The sequence below is a fragment of the Harpia harpyja genome, chromosome 18 (genome assembly GCF_026419915.1).
Source record: "Harpia harpyja isolate bHarHar1 chromosome 18, bHarHar1 primary haplotype, whole genome shotgun sequence".
In the NCBI taxonomy this organism is placed as follows: domain Eukaryota; kingdom Metazoa; phylum Chordata; class Aves; order Accipitriformes; family Accipitridae; genus Harpia; species Harpia harpyja.
In genome coordinates this window covers 15271554-15293675 of record NC_068957.1, presented here as the reverse complement: position 1 = coordinate 15293675, position 22122 = coordinate 15271554, and the positions used below count along the sequence as shown (strand labels likewise).

The following is a 22122-nucleotide window of genomic DNA, read 5'->3' as shown; positions in this document are numbered from 1 at the left end:
GGTGCCTTGTTTTGTGTGAGTACTGTCTCTCTACTGTAGAGCCAGTGTGCTGGAAGTGGCTGGGTTGTAAGGCAGCTGACACTTTAAAAAGGTTCATATAACCTGTTTATGCAGGTCAGGGTCCATCAGAGTAGAGTGAGTCCCAGTCATTCCTGGTATCTCTTACACTCTGGCCACTGCCAGCCCAGTATTTGGGCAGGGTGGGACATGGGCTGCTTGGAAGTGGATGGGAAGTGGATGACCATGATAGCACCAGGAGGTTGGGAGTGACCAGTTACCGTTGGCAGGGGTTTTCTGGATCACCTGGGAAAAGGCACAGGTCTGCTGTTATCATACTGTATGGCCTTCAGTACTTCTTTGGTTTTACAGTTCTTCATAATATTTGTATGCATATTTCATGGTTGCAGAATGCTTTGAAGCACTTAGTAATAAAATAACTTGTTGAAAAATCCCTGAGTACATACATTCCTCCAGACATTTCTGGCCTTTCAAGGTACGTGTTAGGGAGGTGTGATGTGCAGAGCTATGTGGCTTTCCCATGGCCCTCACTTGTTCTTTGGAGGTGGTTGTTCCCAAAATCCTAAGTCGTGGTTATTTATTTCCTATTGTTTTTAACTCAATATACAACACGGACCAGAAGCAAAAATGGGAGTAGTGTCTTAGCACATTGCCTTGGTCATTGCCCTAAGAACTGGATGTTTCTTCAACCCTCCCTCTTCCTGCTCCTTTTTAGGCCTGAGCAGATGTACTTTCCTTCAGCAATCTTCACTGTTGCATGACCATGTTCCTTAACTACCTTTTGTTGTTCTTATGTCTCCCTAGATGTTTTCTCCTCCAATGCATTGTGAATCTAAAGCCAGTCCTTCCCCTGAGAAACCAGATCCTGAAAAGGAAGCAAAGCCTTTGCTGAAGGATAAGTCTGTGGAAGGAATGCTAGCATCCCTGTATGACCAGCCTCGGCACATCCAGTATGCAACACACTTTCCTATTCCTCAGGTATGAGACCTGCTCATAACCGCTCCCCTGTTGCTGCCTTGTGCTCTCGTCATGAGGCTGCTGTGTTTCCCCGCAGTACTGCTGTGGGTGGGTAAGGAGCAGTCATCCTTTCCTGCACTGCTGCAGGAGGTGATCTGCTTAAGATGTCTCCTTGCTTACTCCCAGAGCAACTTCTGAGATGAAGCTTTCCTTTTCCTTTAAGAGATCCAGATGTGAAACTGGATTAAAGCATTCAGCCTCGTAGTTGCTAATGCAGTTGTCTCTTTTGGTTCCCTAGGAGGAGTCATGCAGTCATGAGTGTAACCAACGGTTGGTAGTTCTTTTTGGGGTTGGAAAACAACGGGACGATGCTCGTCATACAATCAAGAAAATAACTAAAGACATTCTTAAAGTCTTAAACAGAAAGAGCACTGCAGAGACGGGTTAGTAGAGCTTAAGCCACTCCTTTCTGAAGTAGGAGCGTCTTTCCAGTTGGCTGGCTCCTTTGTCTGGAGTCTCACAGTGAAAGGATTTTATATAATCTACAGTGCGTGGTTAGCTGTATCGGTCACTGAGAGTCTGGAATGGTGCTCTGTTCCCAGACATACTAGCCAGCAAGTAAGGCAATTGGTTTCCTGCAGACAATGTCAATTTAATTGAACTTTTCTTCAGAAGAGGATTAAGTCATACCGGGTTCAGAGTGAGACCCTGGCCAAAACTTTGGCTTTTCAAATTTTATTTTCTTTGGTTCTTGCATTTAGGTCCTTGCACAAGAACCAAAGAGGACTTTGCCTGTGCATATTCGGCAAAGACCTTGATTAAATGTAGCATGCCGTTATGCTTGGGGCACATGCTAAACGCATGGGATGGGAGATTTGGATAGCTGTGTCAAAATCAATAGAAAGCCTCTGACTTCCATCAGCTGAGAATCTGGCTAACATTTTTTTTCTCTCTAAGTCTGATTCCTGAAAGGCAACTTGAAATGTGGTAGAAAGATGATTCTTTAAAAGATGGGGTGTTCTGACAAAGAAATTTTGAGGCTGAACATCTCCAATCCAGAACATCTGTTATCAGGGAATCAGTGTACTTCTAAACCAAGAGAGAAAGTATTTTCTCCTTCCAAGGAGTACCTTTACTTGGGATAAACTAGATGTTAACCCTACTGTCATTCTCAGGTTAGGAATTCCTTCCTCAGCAATATATTGTTTTGAATTCAAGATGATCCTTATCAGCTTAAGGTCTAGGACTCAGGCTTTTTGGCTATGCTGCATGGCAGGGGCTGATCTTGCTGAAGGACTAGCAGGTGCTGATGGCTGATGTCTAGGCCTCCTCTGATGAGGAAGGTAGCCTGATACTGTTTTCTGATCCTCCCAACTTTGGTAGGTGGAGAGGAAGGCCAGAAGAGGAAAAAGAGCAAGCCAGAAGCATTCCCAACAGCTGAAGATATCTTTGCAAAGTTCCAGCACCTTTCTCACTTTGATCAGCACCAAGTCACATCTCAGGTATGAAACTTTAAAGACTGCTGTCCTTCCTGGGCCCTGACTGTGTCCCTTTGCATTATTGAGAGCAGCTTCCTGGAGGGAAGGGGAGATGGGCCTCCTGAGGAACTTCTGCAAGGGGAGGTAGTACTGTGTGTTGTCTTGCACTTGCAGGTATCTCGCAATGTCTTGGAACAGATCACCAGCTTTGCCTTGGGAATGTCATACCACCTGCCTCTGGTACAGCACGTGCAGTTCATATTTGACTTGATGGAGTATTCACTCAATATCAGTGGTCTTATCGACTTTGCCATCCAGGTAAGCCCAGCATGCTCAAACGCTTCCTGGGGAGGGGTTCATCAGCCTGAAAGGCAGCAGATCTGTGCTGCGATAGTTGGGTTGCTCCTGGGATCATTGGTGACCCTCTGACCTGTGTCATGGAGGTGGTCAGACTGGGTGGTCATTGCGGTGCTCCTGGGCTGCAGCTGTTAGGAATAGGTTGGTTGTGGCAGGTAGTCTTACATGTTCTGTTCTGAGGATTATTCTTCCAGAGGCTTCAGGATTGTCTCCAAGGATTGCATCTCTGTCCCTGGCTGCAGCAAGGTCTTGTTCCAAGTTAGAAGGGGATCATGTGTCTCTGGCAGCTCTCCCACCTTGCTCCCCTGGAAGGATCCTTGGCACATGGCAGTGCAGGCTGCCTTCTGAATCCTGCTAAAATCCTGTTGCTCTTTCAGCAGCTTGTGCCAAGTGTCTCTTGAAACCTTGCTATGGTTGCTGATGGAATTGAGGCTGTTAGCCTTAAAAAGGGAGCCAAGTGAGATTTATGCAGGACAGAATTACCAAACAAGCTGCCTGCTACTATCTGTGGCCATATCCTAATCACCCTCTGATACCCAAGCACTGACAGCCCCTTGTACTGCCTGAGTGAGACGTTGTGCCTAAGTATGGGGTGCCAACTGTTCCAGGGGTACATCTATAGGCAGAAAGTGCCTGCCAGTCCCTTTCCTGGCAGGTCCTATAGGCTGTGGGTGTGGTGTACCTGCTCCATTTCTGACCATACCTTACCCCTGTGGCTGTTGAAGGGTTTTTCTGTCATTGGGTGCAGTTGCTGAATGAACTGAGCGTGGTGGAGGCAGAACTGCTGTTGAAATCCTCCGACCTTGTTGGCAGCTACACCACCAGCTTGTGCCTGTGCATCGTGGCTGTGCTGCGGCACTACCACTCCTGCCTTATATTGAACCAGGACCAGATGGCTCAGGTCTTCGAAGGGTAAGGGAATCTTCCCCTCACCATGTGGAAGGAAGCGACTTATCTTCTGGGGGCTTGTAAGGGGCAGAGGTGTATCTGTGTCCTTCCTAAAAGGCAGCAACTTTGTGCTTGAGGGTTCAGTTCACAGAATTTGCAGGGGACAGGATATGTTACCCAGTGAGCACTGTTGCTGTGAGCTCAGGAAGATATCTATGTAATGAGGTTATTCCTTCAGATTTTCTTTTTGTGTTGCTGCAGCATTTTTTTTGTCTCTATACAGTCTGTGTGGGGTGGTGAAACATGGCATGAATCGCTCAGATGGCTCCTCAGCAGAGCGCTGTATCCTGGCCTATCTCTACGACCTGTATACCTCCTGCAGCCACCTCAAAAGTAAATTTGGGGAGCTCTTTAGGTGAGTCTGAGGCAGGTGGGATACAGTGGGTGCTGACCAGTATAGCACCTTGGCTTAAGCTTTGCTTGTGATCTTGTTTGGGATTGTCCCTGAGATCCTCTCAATGGGAAGCTGAAGTCTTGGGAGTAGTGCCTGTTTTACAGGCAGTAATGACCCAGTGTATAATCTTGACTCTCAGATCGTCACATCAGTTTTGGTAAATTGTCTTCAGTAGTCCTCTGCACCTCTACAGGTCTGTTCTTACCCCACTCCTAGAGGATAGAAGTGGACAGGTCTGTTCCTACCAAACTCTGATGGCTGAGCAGTTCATCCTAAAGGTTGTTCTCTGCTTGTGCTCAGCTCCCTAATAATCCTTGGACCGCTTCTCAACCTGCTTTGCTCGGTTCTTGGTTTGTTCCTGTGCTACTTTGCGCTCCTTATCCTTGTTCTGCCCTTGTTGGCTCTTCAGGTTCTGCTCTTCTCATGTTGCCCCCAGCCTCTGTCCCATGGGCTTTACTCTGTGGCCTTCTGCCCTTTGTAGTTCTTCTCTTGGGAACTGTGCCCCCACCAGCTCCATTTGGAGCTCCTCCGTTAGCAGCCCAGAGATGGACTCCACAGATCTCTCTGGCTTTTTGCTTACGTGATCCTGTGAAAGGGTAATTCTCATGACAGACCTGTTTCCTAGTACAGTGCTTCACTTCGTCTTCTCTTACAGCCCCTGCTCCCTATTAGTGTCTCCAGTGCAGACGTGCCACAGGGACATCTAACCCCCTGTGTTACCCCCTCATTGAGGGGCTGTGAGAGTGGCTTGTGCCTTCGTGTTAGCTGACTGAACTGGCTGCTGAGAGCCTTTGAAGTCTCTCTCTGGACTGAATTGAGAGCAAGAGGGAGTGCTGTGGTCACAGGTGCATTGGGGTTCTTTGAAGGAGTCATCACACATACGGAAATGAGAAACCTGATATTAGTCTAACTGAATTTCCAAAAGCTGTTCAGCAAGGCCTTAAAGTAAATGGCCACAGATAAAAGGGAATATCCTCTAGCAGGCAAACAATAGGTTAGAGGTGGAGACAAGGAGTGGGAGGGAGTTTGTATTTTGAGGGTGATCCCTCCCTGTGGAGTCCCATAGTACTCTGCTAGTGCTTGTGCTGTGCTATGCATCAAAAGTTGTACGAGTGGTGATATCAAAACTTTTCATATAACTGTTGTTCAGCATATAACAATAGAAGATGGCTGCAGGTTGTTGTAGTAGGGTGCAGTGATGGTGACCAGGTGATAAACTGGCAGATGAAGTTTAGTGTTATTAAACATAAAATAATGCACATAGGATTGTCCTTTTTCCCTTCTAAACTTTGTGTAGCGATGGATATATACTACTCTTTGGATAAAGTTTCTTTGAGCTGTAACAGATACATAATTGAAAATGACATCATAGTGTTCAGTAACAGTCAGAAAGCAAATTAAATGTTAGGTATTGTTTTGGAAGGAATGGAGAACAGACCAGAGAGCATCGTTAGGCCACCATTTAAGTCATGGTACAACTGTGCCTTGTGGTTTGGGGCAACGGACTCCAAAAAGCATGTAGCAGAGTTAGGCCTAAAGGAGGGTGAGTGGATAGATGACCAGAGGTTTGGAATTACTTACTTAGGAGGAACTGAATCTCCTCCCCACAGAAGAGGACTGAGGGGGAATGATAGAAGTTTGTAAAGTTCTGTTTGATATGGAAAATAAACTGAATGTTCAATATGTCTTACAATACAAGCATGAAAAGGAATGAATAGAAATGATGGATTCAGAACAAAAGAATAAACTTCATAGTTCTCATAGTTAACATGGAACTCATTCCATGTTGTGAATGTCAAAAATCTACTGGATTCAGAAAGTAGGTGGACAAATTTGCAGGAGGAAAATCTGTTGAGGAGAGCATTATCTTTAACTCTGAAAATCTGTGAGCCCTAAGTTCCAGCAGGGTGGGTAAGGATGCTGGAGCAGTATTGCTGCATTCCTGCCTTGCTCTTAAACTCTTCTCTGGGCATCAACTGTTCTGATGCCAAGGGCTGAGCTAAGTGTTTCACTGATCTGACCTGGAATAGCCATTCCCGTGCTATGTTCACTGAGCCCATGGGTAACTTCCAGGTGCTTCCACAACAAAGAACCAGCTTCACTCTTCTGGGAGAGTCTTTGTTGGTACATGGTGATTGAGTTTCCATCTGTTCTTGCCCAGGGAGGGCTTGTCTTGCACAGGATTGCTTTGCTTATCAGAGTTCAGTGGAAGCTTAGTTTTTTGTGTTCCTAATCTCTTTCCTGTCCTGTTTAGTGACTTCTGCTCCAAGGTGAAGAATACAATCTACTGCAATGTTGAGCCATCGGACTCCAACATGCTATGGGAACCAGAGTTCATGATTGACACTATTGAAAATCCGTCTGCACATAACTTTACATACACCAACCTGGGCAAGAGCCTCAATGAAAACCCAGCCAACCGCTACAGTTTTGTCTGTAATGCACTTATGCATGTGTGTGTGGGACACCACGATCCAGACAGGTGAGAGGCAGAACTTTCATGGTTCTAGTGAGATAGTAAAATCTTTAGGTGAGGGTAAGAAAGTCAGTAGCCATTCCTTGGCTGTCTTGGGGTATAAGGAAGAAGGAGCTGATGCTGGGATCCCTTAGAGAATCACTGACCTGATGGCGTGCATGAGTAGCAAAGTTGACCCTCTGCTTTTTTCATTATTTATTTAACAGGGTGAACGACATTGCTATCCTGTGTGCTGAGCTAACTGGCTACTGCAAGTCTCTAAGCGCCGAGTGGCTGGGTGTGCTCAAAGCTTTGTGCTGTTCCTCCAATAATGGGACCTGTGGCTTCAATGATCTCCTCTGCAATGTTGATGCAAGTGCAAACATTCAAAAGGGGAAAAGGAATTGAAGCAGGAGTGGAGGGATCCCTTGGGAGAAGGCAGAAATGAACAAGGGATAGAGGCTTTGTCTTCTGAGGACAGGGGAAAGGCTTTGAATACTGGGGCTACCTTTTGGTGTTTGTTGCAGCCTGGGCTGATCATGGACATTGACCCTGGGGTTATGGGCCCTTCTACCCCCAGCTCCTAGACAAGCTGAGAAATTGCTGACAGAGGGAATGAGGCAGAGGCTGTTGTGGTCACTGGCTGATCTCCTCTCTTCCAGGTCAGTGACTTATCTTTCCATGATTCCTTGGCCACCTTTGTTGCCATTCTCATTGCCCGGCAGTGTTTGCTGCTGGAGGACCTGATTCGCTGTGCTGCTATCCCCTCACTCCTCAATGCTGGTAAGTACATCCCTGCAGAAAGCTGGTCTTAGGTCTCAGTTCTGGCCCAAAGGCCTGTGCTTAATGGATACTTTGTGAACCCCAGAATTGAATGTTTTGCTTTAGAGAGTTTCTGGCCTTTTGTTTTCTGTCAAAACTGGTTGTGCTAAGGTTTTTCAATGTTTTCTCTCTGGAGTTTGTGTGCAAACTAAAATAAGCAAGGAGAGATGTTATCAGTCACACTGTCTGACCATTGTATTCAGCTCTGAACCCCAGCAGTACTCCCACTGCTGATTCAGCAATATTTTGGTTAGAGCAGCCAGCTGATCAGTTGCGCCTACAGTGCCTGGGTCATGTTGCCTTTACTCTGCTACCAGCCTTCCTAGCTTTGTTCTGGGGGTTGCATCATCCAGACTCTGACAGGGTGAAGTTGGGAAGATGGAGGAAGCAGAATGCAGTGCATGTCATGGGGGATAATACTGATGGATTTGCTCACTTGCATGTTAATTGCTGCACATGCTCCATATCTGTAAATACAATAAGGCTGCTGCAGCTTCTCAACTGGCTGCTCCAGGGCAGTGCACTGTGAATAGCTTTTGGATTGAGAGTCAGTTGTCCCAGTGCTTAAGAAATCTCAGTTGACTTTTTTCTTTACATAGCCTGCAGTGAACAGGATTCAGAACCAGGAGCACGTCTGACCTGCCGGATTTTACTCCATCTGTTTAAGACTCCACAGCTGAACCCATGCCAGCAAGATGGCAGTAAGTGAATTCAAGTAGAGCCTTTCTTCGTTGTGAAAGTACTGAGGCTCTTGCACCCCAAGAAAAGGGATACTGGACCCTATGATTAGAGATCATGACCTGCTTGCTTTGAATAAAGCAGGCAAAGCCTTATACACTGCTTTCTGCAGAGGACAAAGAACAATATCCTTCCATTTATGTCACTTCATGGTAGCCAGGCATGTTGGGGAGGAGGCTCTTGGAGGCAGGAAACCAGCCAGTAGAGGTGGCCTTGCCATCACTAAGCCATTAGAGTAATGATCACTTCTTTTTTTTATGTCTTGAGCTTTGTATAGTCTCTTAACTTGGTGCCAGAAGCTGCTATTTTACAGCACTCCCTTTTTGTCTGATGATGGAAACAGTCCAGGAAGCTCTGTTCTTGGCTTCTCATCAGTATCCTGATAGCTCAGATCTCTAAACCCAGCCTGTATTCTAGGTTAGGGTACTGTTGGAGCTTGGAGTTCATGACACAGGCACTGCTCCCCATTTGGATTTCATGGTTTAGTTGTCACAGTGTGATTGGCACTATGCTTTGTGAAACTTAATTAAATTGACCCCATGTTACAGCTGAGAAAAGGACTAGCCTCGGGATTCTCAGAGCTGGATTCTACGGTACTGGCTGACACATAATGCAAGCAGCTCTGGAGCCTGCACCTTTCTCTCTCACTGGGTGCTGCCCTTCCCCATTGTTGTCTTTGCAGACAAACCCACGGTGGGAATCCGCTCTTCCTGTGACCGTCACTTACTGGCAGCTTCCCAGAATCGTATTGTGGATGGAGCAGTCTTTGCAGTGCTGAAGGCTGTCTTTGTTCTGGGTGTGTACCTGTGTTAGCCTGAACCTGTAAGAATGTTTTTAGGGGTGTGGGAGAAAGGCACCGTATTGCATGTGTTGGCTGTACAGAAGGCCAGAGGAGATCTGTTTTTGTGGATATGTGGCTTGCCTGAAGCCCTTTGGTTGAGCTGTAAACATGCTTTGTATCTCTTAGCTGCAGAGAGAGTTTACAAAAGCTCAAGATGTTTTGTGGGTCAGGCTTTGGGTTTAGCATTGGTGATTAAGTGACACTTGTGCTTTCCTTGTAGGAGATGCAGAACTGAAAGGCTCTGGCTTTTCCCACCCCGGAGGTGTCGATGATCTCATGGATGATGAGCTGGGCACCAGGAAGGCCGGTGGTCGGGTAGTAACTGTAGAAACAGCTAGCTTGGATATTTATGCCAAGTATGTACTAAGGAGTATATGTCAACAGGTGAGTCTGTCCCATCTCTAGGTTTGTCCTTACGCCTTCTGCAGACAGATATATCCCATATGACTTTCTGCAGATTGGGTTTGGCTGGTATTTATTTGCAAGATCAGTAAAGAACCTGTGATGGTTCTGCCACGTGATGGCGCTAAGGATTGCTCACCATTAGCAAAAAATAGAGAGGCAAACAGTTGTCAAGAATTAGGTGTTGCAGTATGCAGGGACTGCACGTCCCCTTTGCTTTGGCAACAGCACAGGGCTCATGTCCAAGGAGGGGAGTGCTGGGAGTGGTTTGCTGAGATGTGTGCTGGAGGCAAAGAAGATAAGCATGAGAAAGACAGCTTGTTGAAGTGATAAATGGTGCCTTTCAGAATGCAGCTTAAGTGTTGCTTGCAGCTAGGCTGTTAATGTATCCCTGGGCTTTGCAGTGCCCTGTATAGTTAATTAAAGGAACAACAACAAAAATCTTTTGCTTAGCCTAATATTTCTGTTCCTTTGTGGAAAATTGACATTTGAGGAACTGAAACCTGGCTAATAAGGTACTTAGTTGCAGAGTGAAGTGGCTGTTACCACTACTGTATGGAAATGGGTGTTGAAGGGTGTCCTTGGCCTTTGTTGCAAATTTATTCTGTCAACAGGAAAGATGCAGAGTTACAATTTGAAACCTGTATTCTGTATTACTAATGTGTAAACACAACATATTAGTGCTGTGTTGTCCTCATGCATTGTGATGCTGTTGTTTATTAATTGGCTCATTATATAGCAAAGTTACCAGCCTACCAAAGAAGAATTGGAGCCACCTATTTATGAGCATAAATTCAACGTACTTGGTGTTAGTGAAATCTGACTGTAGCACTGACAGAAGTAGATATTCCCTTGCTGGTCCCAGCCTGTGTAGGAAGGACTCACAGTAGGTAGAAAGTAAGTGTGTGTCTGTGTGTGTCTGTGTGTGTCTGTGTGTGTCTGTGTGTGTCTGTGTGTGTCTGTGTGTGTCTGTGTGTGTCTGTGTGTGTCTGTGTCTGTGTGTGTCTGTGTCTGTGTGTGTCTGTGTGTGTCTGTGTGTGTCTGTGTGTGTCTGTGTGTGTCTGTGTCTGTGTGTGTCTGTGTGTGTCTGTGTGTCTGTGTGTCTGTGTGTGTCTGTGTGTCTGTGTGTCTGTGTGTCTGTGTGTCTGTGTGTCTGTGTGTGTCTGTGTGTGTCTGTGTGTGTCTGTGTGTGTCTGTGTGTGTCTGTGTGTGTCTGTGTGTGTCTGTGTGTGTCTGTGTGTCTGTGTGTCTGTGTGTCTGTGTGTCTGTGTGTCTGTGTGTCTGTGTGTCTGTGTGTCTGTGTGTCTGTGTCTGTGTGTCTGTGTCTGTGTGTCTGTGTCTGTGTCTGTGTACAGGAGGGAGTAGCAGTGTCGGGTATCGCTACTCATACCAATTGTTGGCAGCACAGCTTATGTAGGAATGAGCATTCCGATAGACACCTGTGAGTACCACCAAATTGTGCCAGAGCTCCTGCAGGGTTCCTGCAGCTGTGAAGGGCTGGTAAAATGATGTGTGTAATATTAGCACCTCCAGTGTGAGCAGTGGATGCTGCAGAACTCATGCTATCAATTCTGAAATGTCTGTAGAATGCCTTAAACTATAGGTTGTGATTTCTCAAACTCAGGAAATGTTGCATCTCATATTCAGGTGTATATTTTATAATAGACTTCATCATGAGGGGGTGGGTAAAAGGAGCAGATTAAAGAATTAAGTTAAAGGTTTCTTTGGTGCAAATGACTATGACATAGTTGCTGGTCTGCCCTTTAGCCTGTTTAAATTAATAAACGTAATTGTGACTGGCCTTTTGAAAAGGTTCATGTCATAGAGCTGTGATAAACCACAGTGGGAACCAAGAGGGAGGCTTGAGTCAAAGGTGCTAACCTGAATCTGGTGATTGGGATGGTGGAGTTGTCCACAGCGCTTGGAAAACACTTTCATAGTGCTCTTCTGTGAAGAGGCAGGGGCTCCGTTTCAGTAATATGAAGCCTGTGCAGGTGTCTGTTTTGTAAAGAAATGTTGCAGAGAGAGAGGCTAGAAGTCCCTCAAGGGTGAAGATGGTAGTTGACTTCATATTTATTTGTGAGATTATACCAATGAAGTGGATCAGAGCTGAAGTCTGACTTCTTGTAGGAAGCTGAGCAAGTGATAAAAAGGGTCTTCCCAAGGATATGCATATTATGTACACAAGGAAGAGAAGTTTCAAGAGATTATGATGTAGTGATATTGAAGGGGAGAAATGCAATAGGCATTGGAGAAATCGCCAGATCACATGTATTGGCAAAGTGGAAACTTCATGTGGGATGAAGTTGAAGATCTAGGCTGTGGTTTCACAAGCATTTCAAACCAGAGATTTAGCCTTTCTGATCTTTGTGCTCTACTTAGTGCTTAGGGTGCTGTCTGCTGCTGAGAGGGACTGTTCCCAGCTTTCTAGGCAGCACCTGTGCTTCATGAACTGGATCCTCATTTCTTCTCTTCTGGTCATCACTTCTCAGTGGAAGAATTCTCTGATCAGGCTTGCTCTGCAGCTGCAAAAGTGCTTATATAGCAGTCCTCTGTAGATTTTAATTTCACGAATTTGCCTAATTGATTTTCAATATGGAAAAATCCTGCAGTAACGAATGCTGCAGGTTAACTGTAAATTGTGTGAAGAAGTACCTGCCTCATGTTTGTTTTAGAAACTGCTGCCTTTGTTATTATCATACATTTAGGGACCACTAACTGAAATTGGGAGGCTGACAATAATAGTTTTCTGTCTATCTTCTCCTCATGATTTGTGACTTTAAAAATGGCTTGCATCCAGTCAGTTGTTTCCCTTTCCAGGCTTTGAGAAGTAAAGTCATTGGTTTTTACTAAGGATGGCAGTGTGTTTTCCATCACTATTTGAGAATTAAGGGGTGTGCTTTTCCCTAAGATGTGTTCTAGTTTAGCCTTAGTTGCAGCCCTGAATTATTTAATTTAGGACATCTCCAGGGCTTTATTGTGCAGGAAATAGACCAAATAATTTTAAGTGATCCCTTCTGATCTTTTGAGCCCAAGCGGCAGTGTTGATGGAGCCTGGGTACGGCAATGACTGTGTATTGTTAAATCAGCTACTGTGTTTCACCACTACTGACTTGTCAAAGTTGATGTTTCCTCTGTTGTGATTGCTGTGCTGTGCCTGACGCCTGCTGAATCGGGATAGTACAGTTCATGAAGAGAAATGATTATCAGGCATAGCTGCATACTAATAAGGTTTTTGAGTTTGACGTGTTCCCTGCATCTCTCTGAGATTGAAAGCAGGGGTGCTGGTTTGGAATCAGACGTCAGTTTGACTGTGCTGACTCTGCCTTCGCCTTGCAGGAGTGGGTAGGTGAGCGATGTCTGAAGTCCCTCTGTGAAGACAGCAATGACTTGCAGGATCCTGTCTTGAGCAGCACACAGGCCCAGAGGCTGATGCAGCTGATTTGTTATCCACACCGGCTGCTGGACAATGAGGAAGGAGAAAATCCTCAGCGCCAGAGGATTAAACGCATCTTACAGGTGCAGGCTACTGGCAGAATCTGAGAGTGTCCTAGTAATTGCCTAATGTAGTGTTAGAGTGGGGTTGTCCAAAATGCAGCCCTCTGAGGGGTCTGACACTCATTATCATGGGAGCTGAGGGTCTGGGTTGACGTAGTTTGAACTGAGATAAGGACTCATGAAATATGCATGTGTGTGTTGCAGAATCTGGACCAGTGGACCATGAGGCAGTCCTCGCTGGAGCTGCAGCTCATGATTAAGCAGACAGCAAACAATGTGAGTTTCTACTCAGAGGGACCATATAGTGATGTGTGTTGCCAGTGTTGAGGTGGCTGCTTGTGAGGTGGTGGGGAAGTGGCCTGGCAGAAGTGGGAGTAGAGAGAAAGTAAACAAAGAGGGAGTCAGGCTTGTGAAAGCCAAGCATGAGAAGGATGCGATGAGTCTGAGACCTGAAGACTAGCAGCCACGGGGAAGTTGGCAAAGTGGGTTTGTACTGAGCTGTGTTGAAATGTGCAAGCTCTGTCAGTGGGTGCTCTTAGAGAAGGACTTGGCTGTCTTTTCTTCCCTATCTCCAGGAGATGAACTCCTTGTTAGAAAATATCGCCAAGGCTACTATTGAGGTATTCCAGCAGTCAGCAGAGACCAGCTCTGCTAGCTCTGCTGGTAATGGAGTCAACAATATCAGTAGCTCAGCAAGTGCTACGCCTGCCAGCAGCAAATCCAAACCCATCCTCAGGTACATGTAGTCCCAGCATGCAGCTTCCTTGTAGACAACTCTGAAATCATAGGTTGGATTGCAAACTGCTTTTCTCTCCTGTTTTGTCACAGCTCCCTGGAGAGATCAGGAGTGTGGCTGGTGGCCCCTCTGATTGCCAAGCTTCCAACATCAGTGCAGGGCCATGTGCTGAAAGCTGCTGGAGAAGAACTGGAGAAAGGACAACATTTGGGGTCATCGTCCCGCAAAGAGCGGGACCGCCAGAAGCAGAAGAGGTGAGTCCTGGGGAAAGGGCAGGCAATGCTTGCAGTGCTGATCCCCCAGCCTGGCAGTATAGCTCCATCTCTGTTCTCTCTGCAGCATGTCCCTCCTGAGCCAGCAGCCATTTCTGTCACTGGTGCTAACATGCTTGAAGGGACAGGATGAGCAGCGGGAAGGGCTCCTTACCTCTCTGTACAGTCAGGTCCAGCAGGTAGATATCTTGCTTCTCCCCTCACTTTCCTCAAGGGCTTACGCCTCCAGCAGGCAGGCTATTGGGCGTGTCCTCAGGGATGTTGCCTGTCTGATTATATGCTCAATAAGGCAAAGATCTTACCCTGGTTGGTATAGGGTGCTTGAGCTGACCATCTCTGAGTCACTGGACAGCAGGCAGTACAAGCTGCTCTGTATAAACTTCAGCGTACAGCTTGTGAGTTCTGTCCTCTCTTTTAAATTTCTTAGATTGTTACGAATTGGCGGGAAGATCAGTACCAAGATGACTGCAAAGCCAAGCAGCTGATGCATGAGGCCCTGAAACTGCGGCTGAATTTGGTGAGCAGTTGCAGGAAAAAAAGCTTAACCATATGGGGTGAAGAGTTGTCTGCCTTTTTTCCTTCTTTTGGAATATGCATACACTGAAGGGGCCATATATGTCCAGTGGCAAGGAAGTAGAGGCACTTCTGCTGCTTGAGCCCTGAGTGGGATAGCGTGCATGGAGAAACTCCCTTGCTGTATTTCACTAGAATGAAATCCACAGCCTTGGTCTCTGTTTTGGAGATGTGCCTTCCCATTTCAATGCTTTTGCAGTCCACACCACTACTACTTGCATCAGAGGTTTGTCCTGCTGACTGCAGTCTCCTTCAGCTCTCAGTAGGAGTTGCTGTAGCACAGGAGTTGCTCTGGCTTAGGCTCCTTTCTCACTTTTAATGGTGTCCTTGTGACTAAACTACTTTTCTCTGCCAGGTGGGAGGAATGTTTGACACAGTTCAACGCAGTACACAGCAGACGACTGAATGGGCTGTGCTTCTCTTGGACATCATCAGCAGTGGCACCGTAGACATGCAGTCAAACAAGTAACTTTCTGGCTGACTTCTGATCCATACACTTTCCAAGGGAGGCAGTTGTTAGCATGGCCCCTTTTCTCATGTGAGCTAGCTGTCTCTCTACATGATCTGTCAGAAGTACTGTGACAGCTGAAAGACACTTCGGAGTAATAGCAGGCTACAACCTGGGTCCTAGTATCCAAGTGCACTCTGACATATCCAGAGCAAACTTGGCTTTCCAGATGCAGAGAGATAAGCAGGGGAGAACTGAGTCTGGGCCTGCTTTTTGGAGAAGCTGAATGGATAGACAAGAGACCAGTCTTAATCTGTGATACGGCACTTGACTCAAGTGTGAACACCCTATGGTGTATAAGCAAAAGGAAGATTAGTGTGGGAGGTTAGTCTGAAGAGCATTTGGCACTTCTGACTGTAGGCAGTACTCTTGGCAATCTAATAATGTTTGGTGTTACTATGATGGCAGAGGCTTTATATCTGCTTCTCAGGTGACTTTGACCTTTCTGCTCTGACCAACAGTGAGCTCTTCACCACCGTGTTGGACATGCTGAGTGTTCTCATCAATGGCACCCTGGCTGCTGATATGTCCAGCATTTCTCAGGGCAGCATGGAGGAGAACAAGCGGGCATACATGAATCTTGTCAAGAAACTCAGGGTGAGGGACACCAGGCCCTGTATGGGGAGCAGTGTGTGCTGTGTCGTGGTTGTCCAACTATGCAGATTTACCTATGTCTCACGAATGGTACTTGTCCTGTTGCTGCTGTTTAGATGAAGCAGTGTGGGTGGCCCCAATGGCTCTGTAGGGCTGAAGGGTGCAAAGGTGAGAAGTAATGCAGGGATGGAGGCTGACACCAGAAGAGGCACAGGTAGGCTTTGGATGACTTTTTCTGAGTGATTCTTCAAGTCTTCTCTATTCCACTTGTGCAGAAAGAGCTGGGGGACCGACAATCTGACAGCCTGGAGAAGGTGCGACAGCTGCTGCCGCTTCCCAAGCAGACCCGAGATGTGATCACCTGTGAACCTCAGGGATCCCTCATTGACACCAAAGGCAATAAAATAGCTGGATTTGACTCCATCTTCAAAAAGGAGGTAAGTGAAGCTTTTTTGTGTGCATCACAGCTCCTGAGTGCAGGTGTCACCTTGTCCTCCAATGCCTTGAGTCTACACACCTTGGGAGGCATCTGTATGCAGCGCCTTGTTGCCTGCTGAGCTTGAAGTGGCTGGCTGCACGCAGACAACCTGGCACATAACCATATCCAAAAAGGGCAAATCTGGGTGTTAATGCTTGGTGGTACATGGCCTGAGAAGTTATTAAAACTTTTATTTTGTACTTAAGGCTGTATAAAGCGTAAAGAGAAACCCATATTCCCTGTTGCACGAGTTACTGGGCAGTGCCAGTGTGCAGAAGACTGGCAGAGATGGGATGAAGGAGAGTAGCAGTTGTTGATTAAGGCCTTTAGAAATCACTGCTTTGCCACGTGGAAGAGCTGGGACCACTAGTAGGGGCTCAGGCTGTTTACTGGGACATGTGGAGTAGAGCCTGAAGAAAGCAGTTTCCTGTACCTTCATAGGAGAAACAACAGGGACTTGGAGGTTCTTATCTCTTTTGCTTTAAAGGGTTTGCAAGTCTCTACAAAGCAGAAGATTTCCCCTTGGGATCTGTTTGAGGGCTTAAAGCACTCAGCCCCCCTCTCCTGGGGATGGTTTGGGACAGTCCGGGTGGATCGCAAGGTGTCTAGATTTGAGGAGCAGCAGAGGCTTCTTCTGTACCACACGCACTTGAAACCCAAGCCCCGCAGTTACTACCTGGAGCCATTGCCGCTGCCCCCTGAAGAAGAAGAGCCTCCTACACCCGTGGCTTTGGAGCCAGAAAAGAAAGCTGCAGAACCAGCCAAGGCTGATAAAACAAGTTCCAATCCTGCCACCTCTACTGAAGAACGCAAGAAGAAACAGAGCAAAACCAAGAAACGCAACCAATCTGCCAGCAAAACTGAGGTAACTGACTGCCCAACAGCTATGAACCTCCTATGTCCACCCCTCCTAGTCACAGAGCACTCTCTTGAGTCTTTCTGAGGAGCCTGAGAGTGGTGTAATGGTGAAGATGGGATGTGTTTCCTCCCAGCTGGGAGTGCTGGAGCTCTCTCCTGCTCTCTCTTGCCTGGGGCAGGGCAAACATTTTCTTAATCCTTGATGGGCAGGAAGGAGGCTGCGTGGCTCAGAGAGCATTCCAGGCTTCCTCCTGTGGACTTCGCAACCCTTTCATATTCTTCATCCATCCATGAACTCCCAGGGCACATTGATCTTTCTTACTCCCTCTTTGTCTTTGCAGGATTTTGTGTTGGGCCCTAGCCGAGGGGTTTCATATGGAGTTGGTATGCCTACAGATCTCTTGCATCACCAGTCAGGAAGCACTATGTCGAGGCTGGCGTATGGGCAATCACCAGTGGGTCTCTATGCCCAGAATCAGCCTCTTCCAGCAGGTAGGTGCACAGGAGAGGTGAGCATGTTGCACCTCTTTGGGAACCTCTTGTAAGAACCCCTTCTGTGAGATGGTCCTACACAGGTCCCTACACTTTCCCCTTTTGCCTGTCATGTCTAGATACAGTGGTGAACAGTCATTCTGGAGCTAGAAGGCTCAGCAATAGCATGTGACTAGTCAGTGTGTTTCTCTTCCTCTTGCAGGTGGCCCTCGCCTGGATACATCCTACAGACCTGTACGCATGCCACTGGGGAAACTTGTTCAGAGTCGTCCTCCCTATAGTGGTGTGCTGCCTCCAGGGATGGGGAGCATGATGGGCATTGACCCCTCCTACAAGCCAGCAGTGTACAGACAGCAACCTCCAGTGTCCCAGGGACAGATACTGAGGCAGCAGCTTCAAGCGAAGTTGGTAAGTCAGAGCTGTGCTCTTGCTGTTGCTGGACCCCACAGTACAGCAAGCCCAAGCTGTTTGCTGGGGCTATCCCTTCTAGCCAGAACTCTCCAACCTCGTCTTTATTTCTGCCCTGGAAAGATGTTGTCTCTTGTGTCTGTTCCTCTGGTGCAGCACTGTGTTTGCCACCTGCTTTGTGGGCCCACGTCACTAACAGTTGGTGGAGGCTGTCAGTGAGGTACACTGGGGCATCTGTGGCTGGTGGGCAGAGAAAGGGGCATATCCTGGCTGTGGGGGTGGTAGGGATGTTAGTGGCCTATTTGTCCCAAGTCAGAGTGAGGTAGAAGTTATTAGCATCTGCATGCTGTGCAGCAGCCTCATAGATTGTCTGGTTTGGTGAGAGCTGCCGAGAAGAGAGCAGCAGTGTCCTGCCCTTTGCAGATGCTGAAAAAAGTGTTTCTCTGTTGCCTTCCAGCAGGGCCAAGGCATAATGGGACAGCAGCCTGTGCGCCAGATGGCTCCAACCCCATCCTATGGAGCACTGCAGCCCTCCCAGGTAAGTGGCAGTGACCGCAGGTAAGACTGGAATCTGGCTCCAGCACAGGGCAGCATCTTCATTTCTGCTGCTATATCCTGAAACCTCTTGGCTCTTCTCACTCCTCATTTAGTAGGCAGCATGAATCTGAATCCCAGAGATGAGTAGCCTTGTGACCGTATTTACAGGAGGCTGATGTCCTATGTTCCAAATTCTCTTTTGTGCCTTACCCCATGACTGATAAAGGCTTATTGTTTCATTTCAGGGTTACACACCTTACGTCTCCCACATAGGCCTTCAGCAGCACCCCTCCCAGTCAGGCACAATGGTACCTCCTACCTATTCTGGCCAGCCCTATCAGAATTCCCACCCCAGCTCTAATCCTGCCCTGGTGGATCCTGTTAGACAGATGCAGCAGAGACCAAGTGGCTACGTACACCAGCAGGCCCCTGGCTATGGGCACACCTTGGGCAACACACAGAGGTACCTCGCACCCTACTGGATTTTAATAAGCTGTATTTCATCGAGGACTTCCCTGCTCTGCTCAGACAACCCTAACAGCAATCTGTGAAAAGCCTGTTCTCCCTGCTGTGTTATACAGCATCCAAGTCCTTCGCACCCTCAGGGGAACATATTTATCCAGCTTTCAGTCCTGGGAAGAAACAGAGAGACGGTGAAATTCAGAGATGCTAATCACAGGCACTAGACAGTGTTACCAGCCAGAGAAAGATGGAATTGTGAAGTATGAGAAAAATTACCTGGGAAAGTCATAGTTTTTGTTTTATATCTAACCAGCAGATCACCATCCAAGGGCTAGATCTGGGATTTCCACTGGTCCTAAGCAGGCATAAATCCAGCAGGCAAACTGTGCAGAACAGTGGGCCAAGGACTGTTATTTAGGGCTTCTAGAAAAACAGGTTGGATGAAACCCTTGAGAGGCCCTGGTGTTCCTCACCTTTCTGCAGAGAGGCAGCATGGATTGCAAGGGGCTGTTTGGGCTGTCTTGTTGATAGCAGAAATTGGGTTTAGATTAAAGAAGCTGGCTGCCTGTGAATCTTACTCCATGAGCTTGTCCCTTTCTCTTGCAGGTTTCCTCACCAGTCAATACAGCAGGCCCCCATGATGAGTGGGATGAACCATTTGGGTCCACAAGGAGTCCCCTCAGGAATTCGACCCAGCCAGATACTGCCTGACCAGCAGCAGCAGCAGTACCTGAGGCAGCAGCAGCAACAGCAGCAGCAGATGCTGAGGGTGAGAGGTTGCTGACAAGAGGAAGGCTGCTGGAGCTGGAGGAGGCTTGCCCAGTGCTGCTTACCTCTGTGTCAGCCATGCTCTGCTCTGCCCCTCTGTGCCAGGAAGGATGTCAACTCTGTTGGGGGCTGTCTGTAATAATTTGCTGGGTGGTTCTCCCTTCCTTAGAGCCTGCCTCCCCTGATGGAGACATCTGCTGCACTGCCTTTTGCTAGTCACCCAGCATGAGCTAAACGGAAGTTAGGAGTAGTAAAGGTCCGTTTAGTCCTCTGTGGCCTGCATCCCACCTCTTCCTGCTCCAGCTGAGCCCATAAGATTGTGCAGAAAGCTAGCTGTCTTAGAAGTGTTGCAGGAGCTACAAGGTGAAAATCCCTTTCCCCACACAAGAGCAGGTAGAGTTGTTCCTTACAAGACCATTTTTAGGGTCATATCTGCATTTTTCACAAGATCAAAGTAACCATCAGTTGCAGTTTCCAATGGCAGGAAATCTAGTGTGAATCAGTCCATGTACTCTGTATCTAACAGCAGATGGTGAAAAACTGATCCAAAGTAAGCTGTTAGACCCAACTCTAGGTTTCAAGAAGTTCACACGTGTGTCAACAGACATGAGTATTCCATGGATTTGCATTATGGTCTTATGAATATTAAATACTTATATAATATGCAGATATGAGTAGATTTCTTGGAGTTACAGAAATGTATTGAATTGACAGAGAAATACAGAAATAATTTGGGTTAATTGGTGAATTGCGTACCTTATGACAAGGCCTAGCAAACCTGTAGAATATGGGGAGACATTACACAGCACGGAGTGCTGAGGCTTTTTGTTCTGAGAGGGGCCTGAGCGAGTCAGTGGTTCCTGCAGAGAGCTGCAGTCAGCAGTATTTGAGAACTGCTGCCTTGCACTGGACAAGAGAATGTCTGTAGCACCGTCAGCAGCTTTTAGTCCTTTTGATGAGTAGCACCCCCTGACTATTCACTTGGTTTCTTTTAGCATTCTCCATCACTCATATTTAGAAAAAGAACATGCATCAGACAAATTGCTTGTACTTCTAGCTCAGTAACTTCATGCATACCTTCAGCTTTTAGCTGACATTGCTTGGTTGCTTAAAAAAGTAAAAAAAAGTGGAGTGCCCAAAATCTCCCCTGTTACTGTGACTCCTGCAGCATTATCAGAGGCATACCAGATACATAACAGACTCCTGGTGCTTGAGTTGACTGTCATGATGCAGTGGCTTGTAGAAAGGAGAGATGGCCTTTTGGTTTGTCTTACATGGGTTGGTAGTCAGCTGTTGCAAGAAGGTAGGACTTGAAATTGGGAGGGGTATCCTGGCTCATTTAGTCAGTCATCTGCTTTCTTGTATACCCAGGTCATAGCATCCATTTCAAGAACCTAAGTGGCCAGACTGGTTTAAGATGGAAGTTAGGAGGCTGTTCTAGAAACTGCCTTTGTGTTGAATCCTTGATCCCAGCTTCAATGTGTTTGTGACTCTTTCTTGTATCCAGTTATTATTGTCCACTGTTTCTTGTTGTTTACTGGCTCTTCTTTCTCTCTGATGTTTACCCAGTGTATTCCTAGGGACCATTTGCAGCTTCCATAGGTCAGGTTTTTCTAAGTTCCTCGCATAAGATCCTGTCCCTTCTCCTGATTGTATTTTTGTCTGTTTTCTGAGTCTGTCCAAGGTTTGAACCTTATCCTTTTGAGCCAGTGATCGGAACTGTACCTAGCATCACCACGTTGGTTTTTTATGATAGCATTAGTAGTTTTCTGTTTCTGCTAGAAATTCTTCTGTTGATCTAGAGACTTCAAAACTACATTGGCAGATGGGAGAAATGAAAAAACCTTGAGACTGTGGGTATAATCTGACTCCAAGTTCAACATGCTGAATATTCTCACCGTAACTAGTTCTGTCAACATCTAAGTTGGAGCACTGCATCCAGTTTTATCCACATCCTTTTACTGAAGTGCAACACCAGCTGGCATGAGTGGCAGAGAAGGGCAGCAAGATAGATCAAAGAGTTGGGGAATGTGACTGAGAAGGAAAGGCTGAAATAGCTGGGCGTTGAGTTAGAGAGGCAGAGACAAGAGGAGAGATAAGTCTCCAAATCTTTTGTCTTCAAAAAAAGCCAAAACCCCCTTATCTGTTCTTGTCCCTTGGCTGTAGACAAGAAATGGCCTTAAGTTACAACATATGAAATTCTGAGTAGAGATTAGGGAAAACTCCAGTGGTAGGAGTAATTGTGACCTGGAATGGATTGTGTAGGAGGGTTATAGGAGCTCTTGCTGTCTCTGGAAAAATTTCAAGAACAGCTCAGGCAAATACTCAGTGAAGTCAGTATTGCTGATCTTAACCAGGAGGCAAAAGATGAATCAGCCAACCTCTTGAGGTAGCTCTTAGTTTGTTTTCTGTTCTTGTATCTTGTTTGCTCCTGGTCATTCCCCAGCTGACCGGTAGTCTCGTAGTTCATTTCCTGCCATCTGTTGTTACCTCATCTTGCAGGAGAACTTTGTTATTGTCCCTGTATT

At 46.8% G+C, this 22122-nt stretch overlaps 1 protein-coding gene across 10 annotated transcripts in view; it reads left to right on the top strand.

The window, feature by feature from the left end:
* The window catches only part of MED12 (mediator complex subunit 12), a 37872-nt gene that overhangs the window by 12646 nt on the left and 3104 nt on the right, over positions 1–22122 (top strand). For 9 of the 10 annotated variants that reach the window (XM_052813392.1, XM_052813390.1, XM_052813389.1 and 6 more), the window contains exons 15-41: positions 823–996; positions 1274–1418; positions 2359–2477; positions 2628–2771; positions 3559–3722; positions 3982–4113; positions 6407–6634; positions 6835–6979; positions 7270–7390; positions 8029–8130; positions 8850–8963; positions 9229–9392; positions 12750–12929; positions 13113–13184; positions 13484–13644; positions 13737–13898; positions 13984–14095; positions 14344–14433; positions 14845–14954; positions 15459–15594; positions 15867–16028; positions 16557–16934; positions 17269–17419; positions 17622–17827; positions 18285–18365; positions 18610–18827; positions 19433–19595. In XM_052813392.1, the coding sequence (XP_052669352.1) occupies positions 823–996; positions 1274–1418; positions 2359–2477; positions 2628–2771; positions 3559–3722; positions 3982–4113; positions 6407–6634; positions 6835–6979; positions 7270–7390; positions 8029–8130; positions 8850–8963; positions 9229–9392; positions 12750–12929; positions 13113–13184; positions 13484–13644; positions 13737–13898; positions 13984–14095; positions 14344–14433; positions 14845–14954; positions 15459–15594; positions 15867–16028; positions 16557–16934; positions 17269–17419; positions 17622–17827; positions 18285–18365; positions 18610–18827; positions 19433–19595 (4134 nt within the window). The remainder of the gene's footprint in view (positions 1–822; positions 997–1273; positions 1419–2358; positions 2478–2627; positions 2772–3558; positions 3723–3981; positions 4114–6406; positions 6635–6834; positions 6980–7269; positions 7391–8028; positions 8131–8849; positions 8964–9228; positions 9393–12749; positions 12930–13112; positions 13185–13483; positions 13645–13736; positions 13899–13983; positions 14096–14343; positions 14434–14844; positions 14955–15458; positions 15595–15866; positions 16029–16556; positions 16935–17268; positions 17420–17621; positions 17828–18284; positions 18366–18609; positions 18828–19432; positions 19596–22122) is intronic. The other variant, XM_052813393.1, reaches the window with a different exon arrangement.